Source organism: Rattus rattus, chromosome 2, assembly GCF_011064425.1.
Source record: "Rattus rattus isolate New Zealand chromosome 2, Rrattus_CSIRO_v1, whole genome shotgun sequence".
NCBI classification, from domain to species: domain Eukaryota; kingdom Metazoa; phylum Chordata; class Mammalia; order Rodentia; family Muridae; genus Rattus; species Rattus rattus.
The window spans coordinates 201986207-202000985 of NC_046155.1; the positions used below are offsets into that span (position 1 = coordinate 201986207).

The window sequence follows — 14779 nt, forward strand, 5'->3', positions numbered from 1 at the left end:
GCAGAAGAGAAAAACAACAAAGGGCACCTTTTCCCAGCTCAGGAACGCTCTCAAGCAGTTCAGAACCTCTCCTCTGGCACGCTGCCTGGCCACCAGCTGCATCGCTTCACTAATGGCTGACTGGGAGAGAAATACTTCACGCCACATGTTGGCAATAAACAGAGTCAACTTCTCAGATTCCGGAAAATCTGTAAGAAAAAAGGATGAAAAGAGCCTTTAAGTCTGTCTCACCTAGGCAACTGATCTAAAATGAGGCACAGATTTTACTTCACAGGGGCATACAGGGCACTGACAGCCGACAGGCTTGTGAGTGGGCAGCCAAAAGGGTCTTCAATGTTTCAAAACCTGTTCTCCCTCCATCTTTAGTCCCTTTTCGAATCGTCTTTTGTTTTGAGACAGGTCCCATTCATTCTGGAGTCTCGACCTCCTGCCTCAATCTCCCGAATCTTGGGATTGTGAAAGTGAGCTACCACAGCTGGCTTGGCAGTGTTAGATTTTAAACTCTGTACAAGAGTAGAAAATGTAGCATGAACAGGTGGTATCAAAGGGATCCATCAAAGGACAGGAAGTTAAAACCTCTTGCTTCCAAATTCCTTCAGGCTCAGAATTTTCCCATTTGATAAACATTATAACAATTCGATTCATTTCCATGCAGACATTAACCATTTGCTGAGTAAGTGGACTGTGTGGTGGACGTGGACATTTGGATAGTCTGAGGTAGGACTCAGGAAGCTACCTCTGTTAGATGAGAAGTACGGGTGAGACCCAGGAGGGCATGCAGAAGTCCTGTCAGGTGAGGGGTGCGAGTGAGACCTGAGAAGCATGTGGAAGTGCTAAGACAGGAACCACCCTCACATCCACTGCACTAGAAAACTGGTTTTGTTTATAATATTCAGATACATTGCATACTGACAAATTCCAATCCAATAGAAATGGAAACATCCTTACAGATTTAAGAACAGGTATTTGTGATATCTTAATTCATGCTAACCTATAGTTGGAAAGAAACAAGTGAATGGACAGGACAGGACAGCACATTGTTATCTGTTGAATAACTGAATATGACATGGCTGGGCCCAGCAACAGAGACAGGGCACCACGGATCCATCTCAGAAGTTAGGTTGAGTAGGTCCAAAACGGAGAGTACGTCATGCCTGTTTGGAACTTTCCTGTTAGACTCCTACTGTGGTCACAGGGTGTGCAAGTCAGAGTTCAAGCTTGATGTACTTACTATTGCTGTGTACACCCGTTCTGATTCCTGCTTCCTGCCGTGGCACCTCTACATGCCCCACATGGCATATACCACAAAGTCAACAGGAGGCCGTGAGACAGGAAATGATTAAGGACTTCTATGAAGCCATGGAGTGACCACAGACCAATAGGCATGCAGTCTGAGTGAGCCCACAAATTGGTTAGAACAAGAAATGCAGGGGACTTGGCTGATCGCACTCCTTCCCCGCTGCCTGCCTTTGTGTTCCCCAGTCTTCAGCCCTTTCACGATCACACAGCATGTATCCCATGATGGGTCACTGAACAGATCAGTGAGCAGTGGGCAACAGTGTGGGCACACTGACACAGACGCCCTGGTGCAGCACTATGCCCATTCCTCTCTATTCTATTATGAATACTCAGCCCTGCTCCTCTACCTCCTTCTCAGCAGTGAGGTACAAAAGTCCACCTTACAGTCACTGCCATTTAGCCAGAGGCACAGCAATATGGACAGCCACTGTGTAAGGATCCCCACAGTCTGCAACACAAGAATAAAGGAAACACACACAGTGGGCAACAAGGGACAATCTATACAAATACATGTGCCAATGTAAGTAAGTATGCTGACAACTAGAATGACTAGGTAGTTGCTTAATCTTTATGATAGATTAAAACTTGTTTGTTAAGGCAGGATCTCTAGACCATGCTAGTGTCAAACTCATGAGATTAAAGTATTATTTTTAAAGATTCAACCAGCTGAGAGAGAGAGAGAGAGAGAGAGAGAGAGAGAGAGAGAGAGAAACGAGTGTACGGTGCCTGCAGCAGTGGGTTTCCACAGCAGTGTGAACCTGGAGCACACACCTTCCTTCAGAAGGCTGTAACAGAACAAGCGAGCTCTTTCTAAGTCTCCAAGTTGCCGACAAATGCCCACATACACTCTGCACAGTGCATGGATGTAACTGTGGTCCAGAGAGGTCTTCTGAATCTTTAGCTCTGAGAGAATAGAGCGAAGTAAGTATTCTCCTAAATGCTAGATTGGGAAAAAGATAAAACAATTATTAGTGATACAAGAACCATCCTAATTCAGTATCTATCAGATAAATAAAACTTGTAGAGCACCAGAAGGCAGGCCACACTAGCTGGTGACAACCTGCCTGCCGTGCTAGTAGAGGTGAGAGACCTCCCCATGACTGACCTCTTGAGACTGAAGTGTAACTACCATAGCACGCCTGTAAATCCACCTACTTGCCTATTATGACATGGTCACCATTCAGAGAAATTCTCCTTTGTAGTTCTTGGCTAAGAATCCACACGTGCAAAGACCTGTGTACATACATTAAGCTCAGGCTAACTGTATCCCCATCTTTATTTATTCTATTGTTTAGATTAGGTGCTATTTTCCTTTCCCTGAAAGAGAACTGTACCATTGAAAATGCGACAGCTATTCACACAGAAGACAGTCTCTCAAAGACACTTCAGCCTCTTAGGCTTTCTGAGAGGCAGCAATAAAGGACAGCTATTCCATCAGGACATCCTGGATGTAACAGAGGGCACCGAAGGGTGAGTCAGAAGGCCCTGGAGTCATCTGGCAAGGAGCTGAGGGACGCTTAGCCCACACAGCTACAGCGTCCTCAGGAGCTACACAGCTAGCCTGTGCAATGCTCTCACACTATAGGCACCACTATCCAAAACAGACAGACAAAAGGCTACCATGTGCTGGCGATGAGCAAGCTGAGGGAAGTGTACTTTAAACTGAAAATGCCAGCACCTCCGGAAGGGTACGAGTCTGCTCTGACAGTTTCCTCCATAGCTGTGTATCCAGCCTCCGCTGTCTTCCTGTATTTCTAACCCATAGATACAGGCTAGAACTACACAGGCCTCAGTGTGGAGAAGGTGATCCTCAGTGTCCCCTGCACTAGCCAGTCCTGCCAGACACTTGTGCTTAACACATGCAGAGGAAGAAAGAAAGGCTGCCACATACCTTGTTTGTTGTGCTAAACTCATATACAACTTCTTTCTCTTGATCTCTCATGACAGGCTTTTTGGAGATGTTCCCCACATACACGTGACTTCGAATGACAGGTAGCAGGTCAAAGGAGGACTCAGCAATCTTCCTCAGAGCCCGAGTTATGGCTATGTTATATGACTCTGCCATCTCCCTTGGATTTACTCGCAGAAGTGGCACTGAACTGCAGACTGGGACATTAGTTTGCTCTTCCTCAGCTGGTACGACTTTAGCCGGTGGGATTCCTCCTTGGGGGTCCTTGGGGACTCCTTCCCCAGTGACCTCCCTGGTGTCTGGTTCTGGAGACTCGTTGTCTAGGCGCAGTCTTTTAGCGCTCCTCAACATGGATACTGCTAGTGTTCTTTTCCCACCTGCATCCTGTGACTTACCTTGGTTACTGTCACCACCAGAGCTGCTGCCTGTCAGGACAAATGCTGTTGATGTTGAGGTTATAGCTTTGAGTCCTAGGAGAGCACTGACACGTCCTGGTAACACCTTTCCATCCACAGTGGAGCTTCGGGAGAGCTGCATGTTCCCTTTGAGGAGGCTGAGGGTCCGGGCTCTGGCAGATAATTCTGGGTACATGGTGTCAAGGATTTTTACAGAATTTTCTTGCGGTCCACTCACAGCCGCATGGCCTGGTGCACAGGATGGGAGTCGGCCAGGCACAGGAAGTGCATGCTTTGGTGTAGCAGCACAGAACTGCAATGGAGAGGACACTATCCTTCCACTAGCTGTTGCTGTGGATGGGGATGGAGAGGGATCCAGTGGAGAGGCCTGCTGGAGTTCCTCAGGCCATGGAGACAACACAGGAGGCCCTGGAACTTCACATAAGGGGGAAACACGGCCAGCAGGTGAGGACCTTGAGGATGGTACCAGAGGAGACAGTGTCCGTGATGTCCTTGGAGGTGTCGCTATTAGTGGGGGGAGCAAGGGAGGCAATGGCGGCCCCACTTCTTGCCGGATCTTGCTCAGAGTGTCAGGAGAACAGTTGGTGGGGGTGGACATATCTGTACCTGCTGTGGTGGGCTGCGCTTGGCTTCTCGGCGTTTGTGTATTTGTTCTTTCTCCCGATACTGGCTGAGGGACTTCACTCACTTGCACTTCTCCTCTGTTGAGTCCTGGTGTCTTTGTGAGCTTACTTGCTTGATCTTTGTTAGAAATCTTTGATCGAGGTTTATTTTTACAAAGTGGCTCTAATTTCCAGTTATAATATGTGTGATCAGATGTAACTTTCTCAGTCTCAAGTGTCTGGTCATATATCTGAGAACGAATCCAGATGCTAGGTTTCACAGGTCTGTTCCGAAGGCGACTCTTATCAAAGTTGACACTCTGACCACTGCTGGAAACATCCTCCTGGGCACCAGAGAGATCACCACCACATGGAGGCTCTTGAGGTAGAGGGCCAGAAGGACTGGCTCTGGGGGACTTCTCCATAGAACCATCGTCTAGGTCTTCCTGGGCCTGGGAGGGAGCAGCATCCCCAAGAGTGTCACACAGAACTACTTGTTCCATGCCAGGGGAGATGGCCACACCACTGATGATAGTCCAGTTGTCTCCCTCTTCAATCACCAGGTCTTGATCCTTATTTAAAAGTACACTGATAACTTCAGAGGTCACTGCAGAGATCTGGTAGTGAAATGCCGTCTCTGCCATACATTCAGAACTCTGCTCTAACCTGGGCTGTGCTAGAGAGTCAGAACTCAGGGTCAACAGCTCCCCAGGTTCTGCTAGGCCCTCTTCCCCAGTACTGAGGCTCCCCTCAGAACTGGGCTCTCCCTCATCTCTGCTCTGAGTGTGTTCAGCGTCAGACCTGCTCCTTAGTGGGGAGCTGTCCCCACCACCCACAGGGGATGGCTCAGGCAATTGAGCAGTGTGGGGCATGGGGCTGGACGTTTCCTCAGGAAGAGCATTTTCTGTCAGATCTTCAGCTGCCTGGTTGTGATGTGTATGTACGGGCAGTGCATGCTCAGGGTCCTTGCCACCGCAGTCCACAGGGTTTGTATGAAGTTCCTCCCCAGTCTTGGGGAGAACATCAGATGGTACTTCCAGAGGACACTGAGCGTCTTGGCATGATTTGCTGCCACAACAGTCATCTCCTTCTGACTCCGCCCACTCTTCCGAGGCGCTGAGTAGCTCTTCTTCACAGAACCTCTTCCCACATTCCTTTCTGGAGATCTCACTTTGCCTTAACTCCTTGTTCATTTCTTCATTTAGGGTTCCTTTGCTAGAACAATCTGAAACAGAGGGCCCTGAACTATAATCCCTTAACTGACAACTTTCAAGAACCATAACCACTTCTGATGTAGAAAGCTTGTCTATGTAAAGAAAGGTGCTTAAGTTACATTCTTCAAGTGCGGAGGTCAGATCTCCTACATCTGATGGTTGTCCTGCCTCTGGGCCTCCCAAAGGTCTATTTGAGTCTCCCGCTGCAGCCTGCTGTCTGCGCCCCTTCACAGCTTCAGTCTCATGCTCTCCCTCACTGCAACTAACAGCCTCATCCTCTACCTCAGTGTCTTCCTCTGTCCTCTCTCTGATACCCGTGTAGCTGTAGGAAGCCCCAGGGAGACTACTTTGGGAGGTCCCTTGTGTCTCATCTGCACGGCAAAGGCCTGAAGGGCAAACAGGGCCCACGGGCACACGAGCTCTGAGAGGACCCCTGCTTGGCACTATGAGAGGTACACTGGCTTTCTGGGGAGCAGCTACAGGGGCTTCAGTGTTGGCCTGGGGTCGGGGTCCATGGGGCATCTGCTCAGCAGGGAAGGCTCCTGATGTCACCCCGGATGGAAGCAGCTCCCCAGCCTCCAGCCTACTGGCACCTGGCTGTGTGGTTTGGGGAGACTTCCTGGGCTTCTGCAGCAAGTGTTCATTCATGACACACTGGAAGAGGTTGTCCTCGGAGGAGAACGGTAACTTACGATCTGTGGAACAATCGACATTCTCTTCGAGCAAGGAGCTACCAGGAGAATCACAATTAGGTTCTCGCCAAGACACTGAAACTTCTGGAGAAGGGACTTCTTCATCAGTTACCTGCTCAGAGACCTGTGCTGTGGGGTCTCCATCTCCAACACAGGCTGATACTGATGGCGTAAGACCTATCCCCTTGCCACCATTTACAGCAGAGCTCAGTGTGCTCCCACACGGCCCCCAGGGTTCCAGGCTGCTACTCAGCACTCTCTTGGGTCTTGCCTGCTTTGTTATGACTGACACTTGGTTTGGCAGCAAAGCAGCAGCTGCCTTAAGTCCCAGAGGAATGGTACTTTCTCCAGGAGGTCCAAGCATAGCTGTCAGCCTGCTGTTCTGTGAAGCTGGTGCCTCCTTCTCTAGCTGAAGCCTGGCCCTTTGCTGGTATTCTGAGGTAGCTCTGGGACTGCCCCCACTACCTCGCCTTAGGATATCACTGCGGTGCCAGGAGGTGCTGTCAGCAGAACCAGGGCTCCTTCTGGTGAAGCCAGCTTGCGAACGTGCCAAAGAAGTCCAGTCTGACTTAGGCAGTATGAGTGTAGTGCCTGGACCTCGGCCTCCACACTGTCCACCTCCTGTTGGCTTCTGAAATACTGACTGGGGAAGTGAGTGTCCCTTCGCTGTGCTTTTGAAAATGCTGAAAGATTCCAGGCCCTTGCTCTTCCAATCACTAAAGGTAGATGTTCCTAATTTTGACTTTGGACTCAAAGTAGACAAGCTGTTTTTTGGGTCATTTTCTTTTAGATGTGCTGTTGGCTCAGACCGCAGAAATGTGTTTAAAGTTCTAGTTGGTGACTTTTGTTCTGAATGATGCAGGTCTCTGCAGGTTACTTCTGCTGGAGTGCCTACACTGACACACCCTGGCCATGAAGTCTGGCGGTTACTGAAGATAGACACTGGTACGGAGGTAGCAGAGGAAGAGGAAGGAAGACTGGCTGAACGGTCATGACCTGCTGCAGCTACACACGCGCCTGACTGTGGAGTGGACTCCTGCACATCTCTTTCCCTTCTTTGAAAGTGGCCAGAGCCTGTCACACAGTGTGACTTGGGAACAAATCCATCGGTGAGTATCCGTTTGGAAAATTCTGACTGGGATGGACACAAAGCCTTTGATGACAGGGTTTTTCCTTCAGAGTCTAGGAGTTCACTGAAGGTCCTCTTGCCAAGGGGAGAAAACCAAGCTTGTGATGGCCCCGCTCCAGCTTCCTTCTGTGCTGCTGGACCTCTGGATGTCACCTCCAGCCACAGCCTCCTATTGTGCTTCCGCAGCCCTTTCCCAACTTGCACAGACTTATCCACCTCCCTGGCCTCCACCTTTCTCTCTGCGTCTTCTACAGCATCTCCTCTGTCCCTCAGGAATTCAGACGATGCAGTCAAGTGCCTTCCCCAAGCTAGAGAAGTTGTGGCTGAGGGTTCTCCCAGTGCTGCTTTTCCAGTAACAGCTCCAAGAGGTGTCAGTTTGTTTACAGCCTGGGCAGTTCCCAGTGGCCCGGGCGTCTCTATACACATATCACTCCTTTTAATTTTTTCAAGCAAGTCAAAATAACCCCGTGACTCTGCTGTGTAATCTTCCAAAGCTGATTCCAGAGAGTCTCTAGGTGGGACAGAGTCACTATCGCTGGAATCCGTGAATTCTCCAAAGAAGGATTCCTTAAAGTCACACAAAGCACAAAGTCACTGTCACCACAAGAAAGCACATTTAAAAGAGGGGCTGCTTCTAGGAGAAACTCTCAACACCACTCCTGTGAGGGGTGGCCAGGCTCTATCCTACCCTTAAGAAGCCAGGTCCTATAACAAAGGCCTCCCCAGTCCCAGTCTACAGAGCATCCAGGCTGGGCCTGTCCTTCCAGCTCCCACGTGTTCCTCGTCCTGGGTTCTGTTAAAAAGGAGACTGCACACTGAGGTTTACGCTTCTGCCTCCATCACCCTTTGGTTCCTCTTTTTGTTAGACTCGTGCTGAGGCTAGCCCCTGAGCCATGTTGTTATTCTGGGGACTGCATAGATCCAGAAATACTCCTACAGCCAGTGGCAAGTCACCTCTGCTCCGAGACCCCTCCTACAGGCTCAGCTGGTGGCTCCCATCTGGGCTAACTGCGTTCTCTTACGTCATCAGACCCTGCGCTTTATATGCCTAAGGGAAGGGTGAGCTCCAGTACTGAAACCTAACTACGCACACGTAAAAACCCCACTTGCCAAAGCTTGAAGTTAGAGGCCATCTCTCTCAGCCATCCCCACATTCCCCTACCTGTCTTTCTCCCCTGCCTCTACTGCTTATCTGCTGGTAGCTGCCAAGGTTTCTGACTGGATCTCCACCTTTTCCACATCCTTACTGAATGCCATCACAGCTACATGGCTTTGCTTTACACAGCCACAGATTCTAAATGTCTATATCCTGCTCATCTCCATGGCAGGTATCATGGGTGTTAATTTTAGATGAGAAAAGCATCCTTTCACACACCAGTCCAACCCTGTATCCTCCATCACCTCTGAACCCACAGTACCTGAGAAGGTATCTGGTACAGAAGTGCATGCCAACTCTTCTTAGGGGAGCAAATAGTATGTAAACATTTGAAGATATACCCAAGGCTGAAACGCTCTTGGGTGAACAGTCAAGGATGTTAGACATAGAGACTTTTCTGTCTCTGGAAACATCCCATATCTGCAAGAATATGCCTCCCCGTTCTCTCCATGTTTATCTCATGCTACCCACTAGCAATATAAATAAATGCTATGTTTCTACATAAAAACTGTACTTAAAGACAAATAAAACTCTTGGACAGTGAAGAAAACCATACCACATATGTTGATCCAGAGGATCCTGGCACCACTTCTTACTCTCTTGTTACTTCACAGTAAACCAGTTTTCCTGAGTAAACTAACACCTCTGAGACACCCCGGGCAAAGGACACACAATCCAAACGGAATTACAATTCAGAGAGCCAACTCACAGGTGCCAGGGAAGATGGTAAAGGGTCTGACGCCATCGGAGGGGGTGAGGGCACTGGAGACAGAAGAGGAGGCGGAAGTTTGAAGAAGTCAATTGCAGCTTGAAGATCATCATCAAAAAAGTGTTCGTGGTCATAAACATCAGTCCGGTTGCTGTCATCAGGCTTCTGCCCTGAGACTTCAGGATGCCTCTCCTCACAAAAAGCATGCTCAGTGCTGGGGCTTGCCCCAGTGGGCAGCTCTTCTTCTGCACTTTCCGAGGAAGTGAAGTCACCCTCCATCTCCATGGACAGCTTGGTGAAGAAAGAGCGCATATCTGAGGCCCTGGAAGGGCTGCCTGGCACTGGGAGCAGCTCATCTTGCCCAGACTCTCTGGGTGCACTGTTTCCTTTGGTGGATTTTTCTGAACAGAAGAGAAGCAGACACCACATATTTAATAATGCCAAGGAAACTTACAAATTACTTCTTGATAACATCAAACTACTAGCACAATTAATTTGAAATGAGTAGATGGCTTTAAGAAGGTCACCAATCAACTTCTAAAGTTACCACAGACTAGGACAGGGTTGTGGATGGAGAGTGGTCCATTGAGACACCAGGACTAGCTCACAGCCCAGCAGCAGGGACAGAGGCTTTACTGTCTTACCACACACTGGGAGACACTTTCCCTTCAACAACAGTCTCAAGTACCTTCTATAGACACTGGTTGATTTCAGATGACTACTCAGAAAGATAAAACTGTCTGACTCAGCTTGTGGATAGAGGTCTCTATCTTTGTCACTCACTCCCTCCCTCAAACACTGCTAGCATGGTGTGACAAACAGGCAACCATGCACCTTTGTGGGGGAGGGGGTCTGGAGTTTCATGAACTTCAGTTAATGATGATGATTTAGCCTAGAAAAACCTCTTCAGAGAAATGGGACTGCACCATTGGTGCAGAAACTCAAGGTAAGGCGGGAACAGAGAAGTGCCTAAGCAGGACAAGCATGTGTAAGGCGCACAGGAGCTGCTCTGAGGCAGCTGGTAGTAAATACGAACTTGGCCAGAGCTCTGCTGACATGAGAGCAAATGAAAGTCAGCAGTGGAGAGGGAGCACAGGACTGCAGTGCACTGGGAAACAGAGAAGCTAGCCTGACATGAAATAGACTAGAGTGCCAGCAGCGGAGAGGAGAGGGGAGCCCTCCTTACGTAGGAATTCCTATAGCCAAATGCAGAAGGAATCAGATTACAAACAAAGAACAAAAACAACAACAACAAAAATCTCTGAGCAAACTGGAGCAAAGGAGAACCACTCTGGATGTGGTCCTCAGTGAGTCACAGTCACCATACATCCTGTTCCTAGTCCCCAGCAGTGCCTGAGCAGAAATGGAGTCAAGAACTAGATCCAGTGCAGGTGGGAAATGTGCCATTTCCATGAACCCCACTATTGGTTAACAGGACTGGGGAGGAGTTCTGATGGAACCATTCTCGTGTGAAAACAGAAATAACTTAAAAGGAGCTGCTGTGTAGAACAGGAAGATGACTTGGTCTTCCACATACAGCTGCCAAGCATGCCTTCGTTCCCTCTCCCAGGGCTCTGAGGAGAGCTGCCACCAAAGACTGACAGTATCTGCTGAGGTCAGAGTGACACTGCTTCTATGTACCGGCTATCAGCTACATACTGGAGACTGAAAGGTAGCCTGTAGCAAATGCTGCCACACTCATGCCTTAGGAGTGTCTGGTATCTCTCACCTGGGATGCGTCTGCTGCTCTCCCCAGATAGTCTGTGTGCAGTGTTCACACAGAGCCACAGCTCTTTCAGAAGAACTTTCACCTTTCCTGTAAACAGCAAAGCACAGAGGTAAGGCACAGTTCTGTGATAGTTCTGAGACTTCTTATCCAAGCAGGAAGCAGCACCCAAACCTCCTAGCTGCAACCACTGTGCATAAAGCTAACAGTTGACAAAGCCAAGCAAGGCTTCTGCTACAACCCGAAGACTTGAGATAGGTTTGTTTGCTCTTTTTCTTTCTTCTAGAGCACCGGTTCTCAATCTTTCCAATACTGTGACCCTTCAATATACAGTTCCTCCTGGTGTGGTGACCCCAACCACAAAATTATTTTTGTTGCTACTTCACAATAGTAATTTTCTAATGTAAAATCTCTTTTCTGGTCTTAGACAACCCCTGTGAAAGGGTCATTCAATTGTCATAGGGGTCATGGCCCACACGTTGAAAACCACTGTTCTAGGGTATGGACTCAGAAGACTCAGCCCATTTGTTATTAAAGGTATTGCAGCTTCTCTCTCACAGCAAGTTAGTCCGTGCCTTTGTTCTACAGTGCAGAGATGGGCACAACAGTAGCACAGCATCCCTCAGTTACACGAGTCCATCAGCACAGGCACCAGATACTATGCAGCAACCACCCAGAGGACTGACGGATAGTACAGTCCATGGACAGGAGGGGAAAGGGTGGAAGCAATATGCAGAAAGGCCTGCAGAGGGCGCTCACAGCAGAGAACCTCACAGAAGAAGACAGGCTTTCACAGGATGGGAAACTGCTGGGACTTAAATTCCAAAAATATCTGGACTCTCAAACTGCAACAGAACCACTGACCCAAAGTAAAAGAGGCCAGATGAAAACTCTAAGAACAGTATAATATCAGGGATAAAGTTTCTGTAACTCATTAAATACACAAATTTCAAAAATAGCCATCAAGGCAAAGTCTATTTATGAATATGTAAACATAAAGAGCTTGAGGAGAAGCATGGACTAAAGAGCCAACCCACCCTAACTACATCTCAATGTGACATGATCCTGAGGCCAAACCAAAGAGCTCTAGAAGGCTAAGCTTTAGGAAGTAGGTAAGACCTCTAACCCAGGTCAAGAGAAAATTGACTACATCAACCTTTTGTGTTAAAATCTCCAGGAAATCAGTCACTGGTTTAATACAGTTGCATTCATAGTACGACACTATACTATGTCATCCCAAAAGTGAAGCCCACAGATGGGCTATCAAGACAAGCATGGCTGACATACTTACAAGTAAATCTGTGTACCTGCCCCCACCTTTCCTATTCCAGGTCAACCCGGTTACCATGGGGGGCTCCAGACCCCTGTAGCTGAGAAGCTTATCTGAATTATATGATTTAACCTACCCCAGAGCCTGCTTCCAAATACTGTAATCCCCTTTGCTTAAATGACCTGACCACGGTCCCTGCTTAGTACATTTACCCAAAGCAGCCAACAACGAGCCCTAAAAACAAAGAAAACAAGTTACTTTTTCATCCTCCTGGAGAGCAGTCACAATGCCAAGGAGCACACGTGCCTTCTCAGACCCAAAGCTGGCCTTCCAAACAAGCAGAGAAAAGTCCTCAGTGCAGCTTTCTGAATGAGTTGTGAGTGGGCACCTGTGTTTAATCTTTGAAGAGTGTCTTCTTGTATCACAATCTAAGGTACTTATAACTACTTCTGATTTTTCCACTCCATTATCCCTGTGTATCAAAGAGCATCTTCTTTAATCATGATGGGCATGTCAGAGTGTAGCTAGACCAAGGTCCTGCTCAGCTCTTCCTTTAAAGCTCACTGCTCATAGAGCTACTCCTCCTGAGAAATACTGTCCAATACCTGCTGAGCTTAAGCAACACTACACAGATGTTTAGGGATGCCCGGCACTTTTATGACTCACCCTTCTCCTATGGATGCTGGGTATTGCCTTAGGTCCTTCTCTCCACACCTGACAGCTCAACTGCCATTTGAAAGGGGGTAGGTCTCTTACTCTGTTTATCTTCAGAAAGTCAACAAAGCACACTGGAGGTTTGCATGATATTGGACACAGCAGCACACGCTGTGGCCTGTCATCTACTTCCCACACCTGAGGACGACACTAGGAATGGAAGCCGCCATGTGCAGAGCCTGCACAAGCTTTCCTTTCTGAACCTTTTACTCTACATGGGATTGTTCTGAAGCCCGGATGTGCTGTAGGCCTTACTGCTTTCACAGGACAGTGAGCCTGTCTTAGGTCCACTCCAAGAACTCAACACTCTGCCTCATTTGATCTGAGGCAGGCATGTGCTCTATTAGCCCAGTAGAGCTGCTCTCCGCCCTTGTGGTATCAACACACACTCACTACCTGTGCTTCTGATCAGCGACTCCCCTTTTCCTCCTCATGGATCTGCCCTCCTGGCTCTATTCACCCCTCTGAAACCCTGGAGCAGGTGAATGCTGAGACTTCTGGCTTCGTCTTCTAATGGCACTCAGCATCTTTGATGTTGTCCCTTTAAACTCCATTCTCAGAGAACCCACACTTCATCTCCCAGTTCAGGAATCAACTATTAGTTTAGCCAGCACTTCAGTAGGTAGCTGGTATTTTGGTTCTCAAGGTCCCTCCACAGGTCTGATTGTTAATACTGTTCTTTAGTCTTCTATTGTTTTATGTTAACACTGGCTCCTTAGTCTACAAGCTGAGGGCTTCCCCATGCCACTTGTACTTTTCAAAGTTGTAGTGCGGGATTGAGGCAAACTGATGGCAGACAGGCTCCTTGCTTGCCTACACTCTGAATCCACTATCTGTCAACCACTGCGGGTCCTCCTTTCAGGAAGCTATGGAAGACTACCGAGTGAGTTATTTATGAGAATTTAAACAGTGTCATAGCATCTTATTGGGGGTGGAGAAAGCAGGTAGCTCTCAAACCAACTATTACCTAACCAACTCACAGTTCCCATTCACAGCCCACACTAAAACAAACTACACCGAGGGAGTTTCTGAACGAAACTCTAGCAACAGTTTCTAAACCTGGCAGGGTCCTCTTTAGTCAGCTTTGTGTAGACCATTAGTGCCCTGGCCTTCTGACCTGGAAGAGCCACCTCTGAAACTGTCCTTCTCTGTTACCATGACCACCAGCTTTTCCTCCTGATTCACTTTCCTCTACAGTTGCCGAACCTCACAGCGGTGGTTCTCAACCTTCCTAGTGCTGTGGCCCTTTAATACAGTCTTTCATCTTGTGGTGACCTATAGCCAGACAATTTAGTTGTTACTAAATCATGACTATAATTTTGCTGTTACGAATCATAATGTAAATAGCTGTGTTTTCCAATGGCCTTAGGTGACCCCAGAAAGAGTCGTTTGAGCCCCAAAGGGGTCATGGCCCACAGGTTGAGAATCACTGATGCAAAGTGACCAAGAAAGCTACTTCTGTTTCTGGAGACAGGGCACCATAGCCAAGGTGACTTCAGATCACAGTGCTCCTGCATGGACACTCCAAGAGCTGATGCAGTGTGTGGGTCCTGCCTGCACCTGTTGCATTTGCCCTGTCTGAGCTCTGTAAGCACCAGGACCTGACCACTCAGATATGGCCTCCCTGTTTTATTTGCTGTCCCCAGAAAACACACTGCAGAGCTGCGGCTAGTTCTGCCTCACTTAACACCGCTCAGCACCCAGGAAACTTAATCTTATAGGCCTAATCTAGGCAGAAACCTATCTCTAACGGCTGAAAAAGTGAGATTTATATACTTTTCTTTTCCCAATGTCTTTGCTGAGTCTTTCATGTATTTTGTAAGAAAACAGTTGGCTTTATGCACATGTATAAGTAAACCTGGATATGCAAATCTAACTATCCAAAATAACAAAGTATCTACAAAGCCATATTTTCACAGAAGCCAGGACAGGAGCTGGCCAAG

General features: G+C 48.1%; 1 protein-coding gene across 1 annotated transcript in view; it reads right to left on the reverse strand.

The window, feature by feature from the left end:
• The window catches only part of Ice1 (interactor of little elongation complex ELL subunit 1), a 41972-nt gene that overhangs the window by 12693 nt on the left and 14500 nt on the right, over positions 1-14779 (reverse strand). The window contains exons 11-15 of the mRNA XM_032894832.1: positions 10856-10942; positions 9127-9527; positions 3191-7828; positions 2071-2239; positions 28-188 (exon numbers count right to left, since the gene is read on the reverse strand). Coding sequence (XP_032750723.1) covers positions 28-188; positions 2071-2239; positions 3191-7828; positions 9127-9527; positions 10856-10942 — 5456 coding nt within the window. The remainder of the gene's footprint in view (positions 1-27; positions 189-2070; positions 2240-3190; positions 7829-9126; positions 9528-10855; positions 10943-14779) is intronic.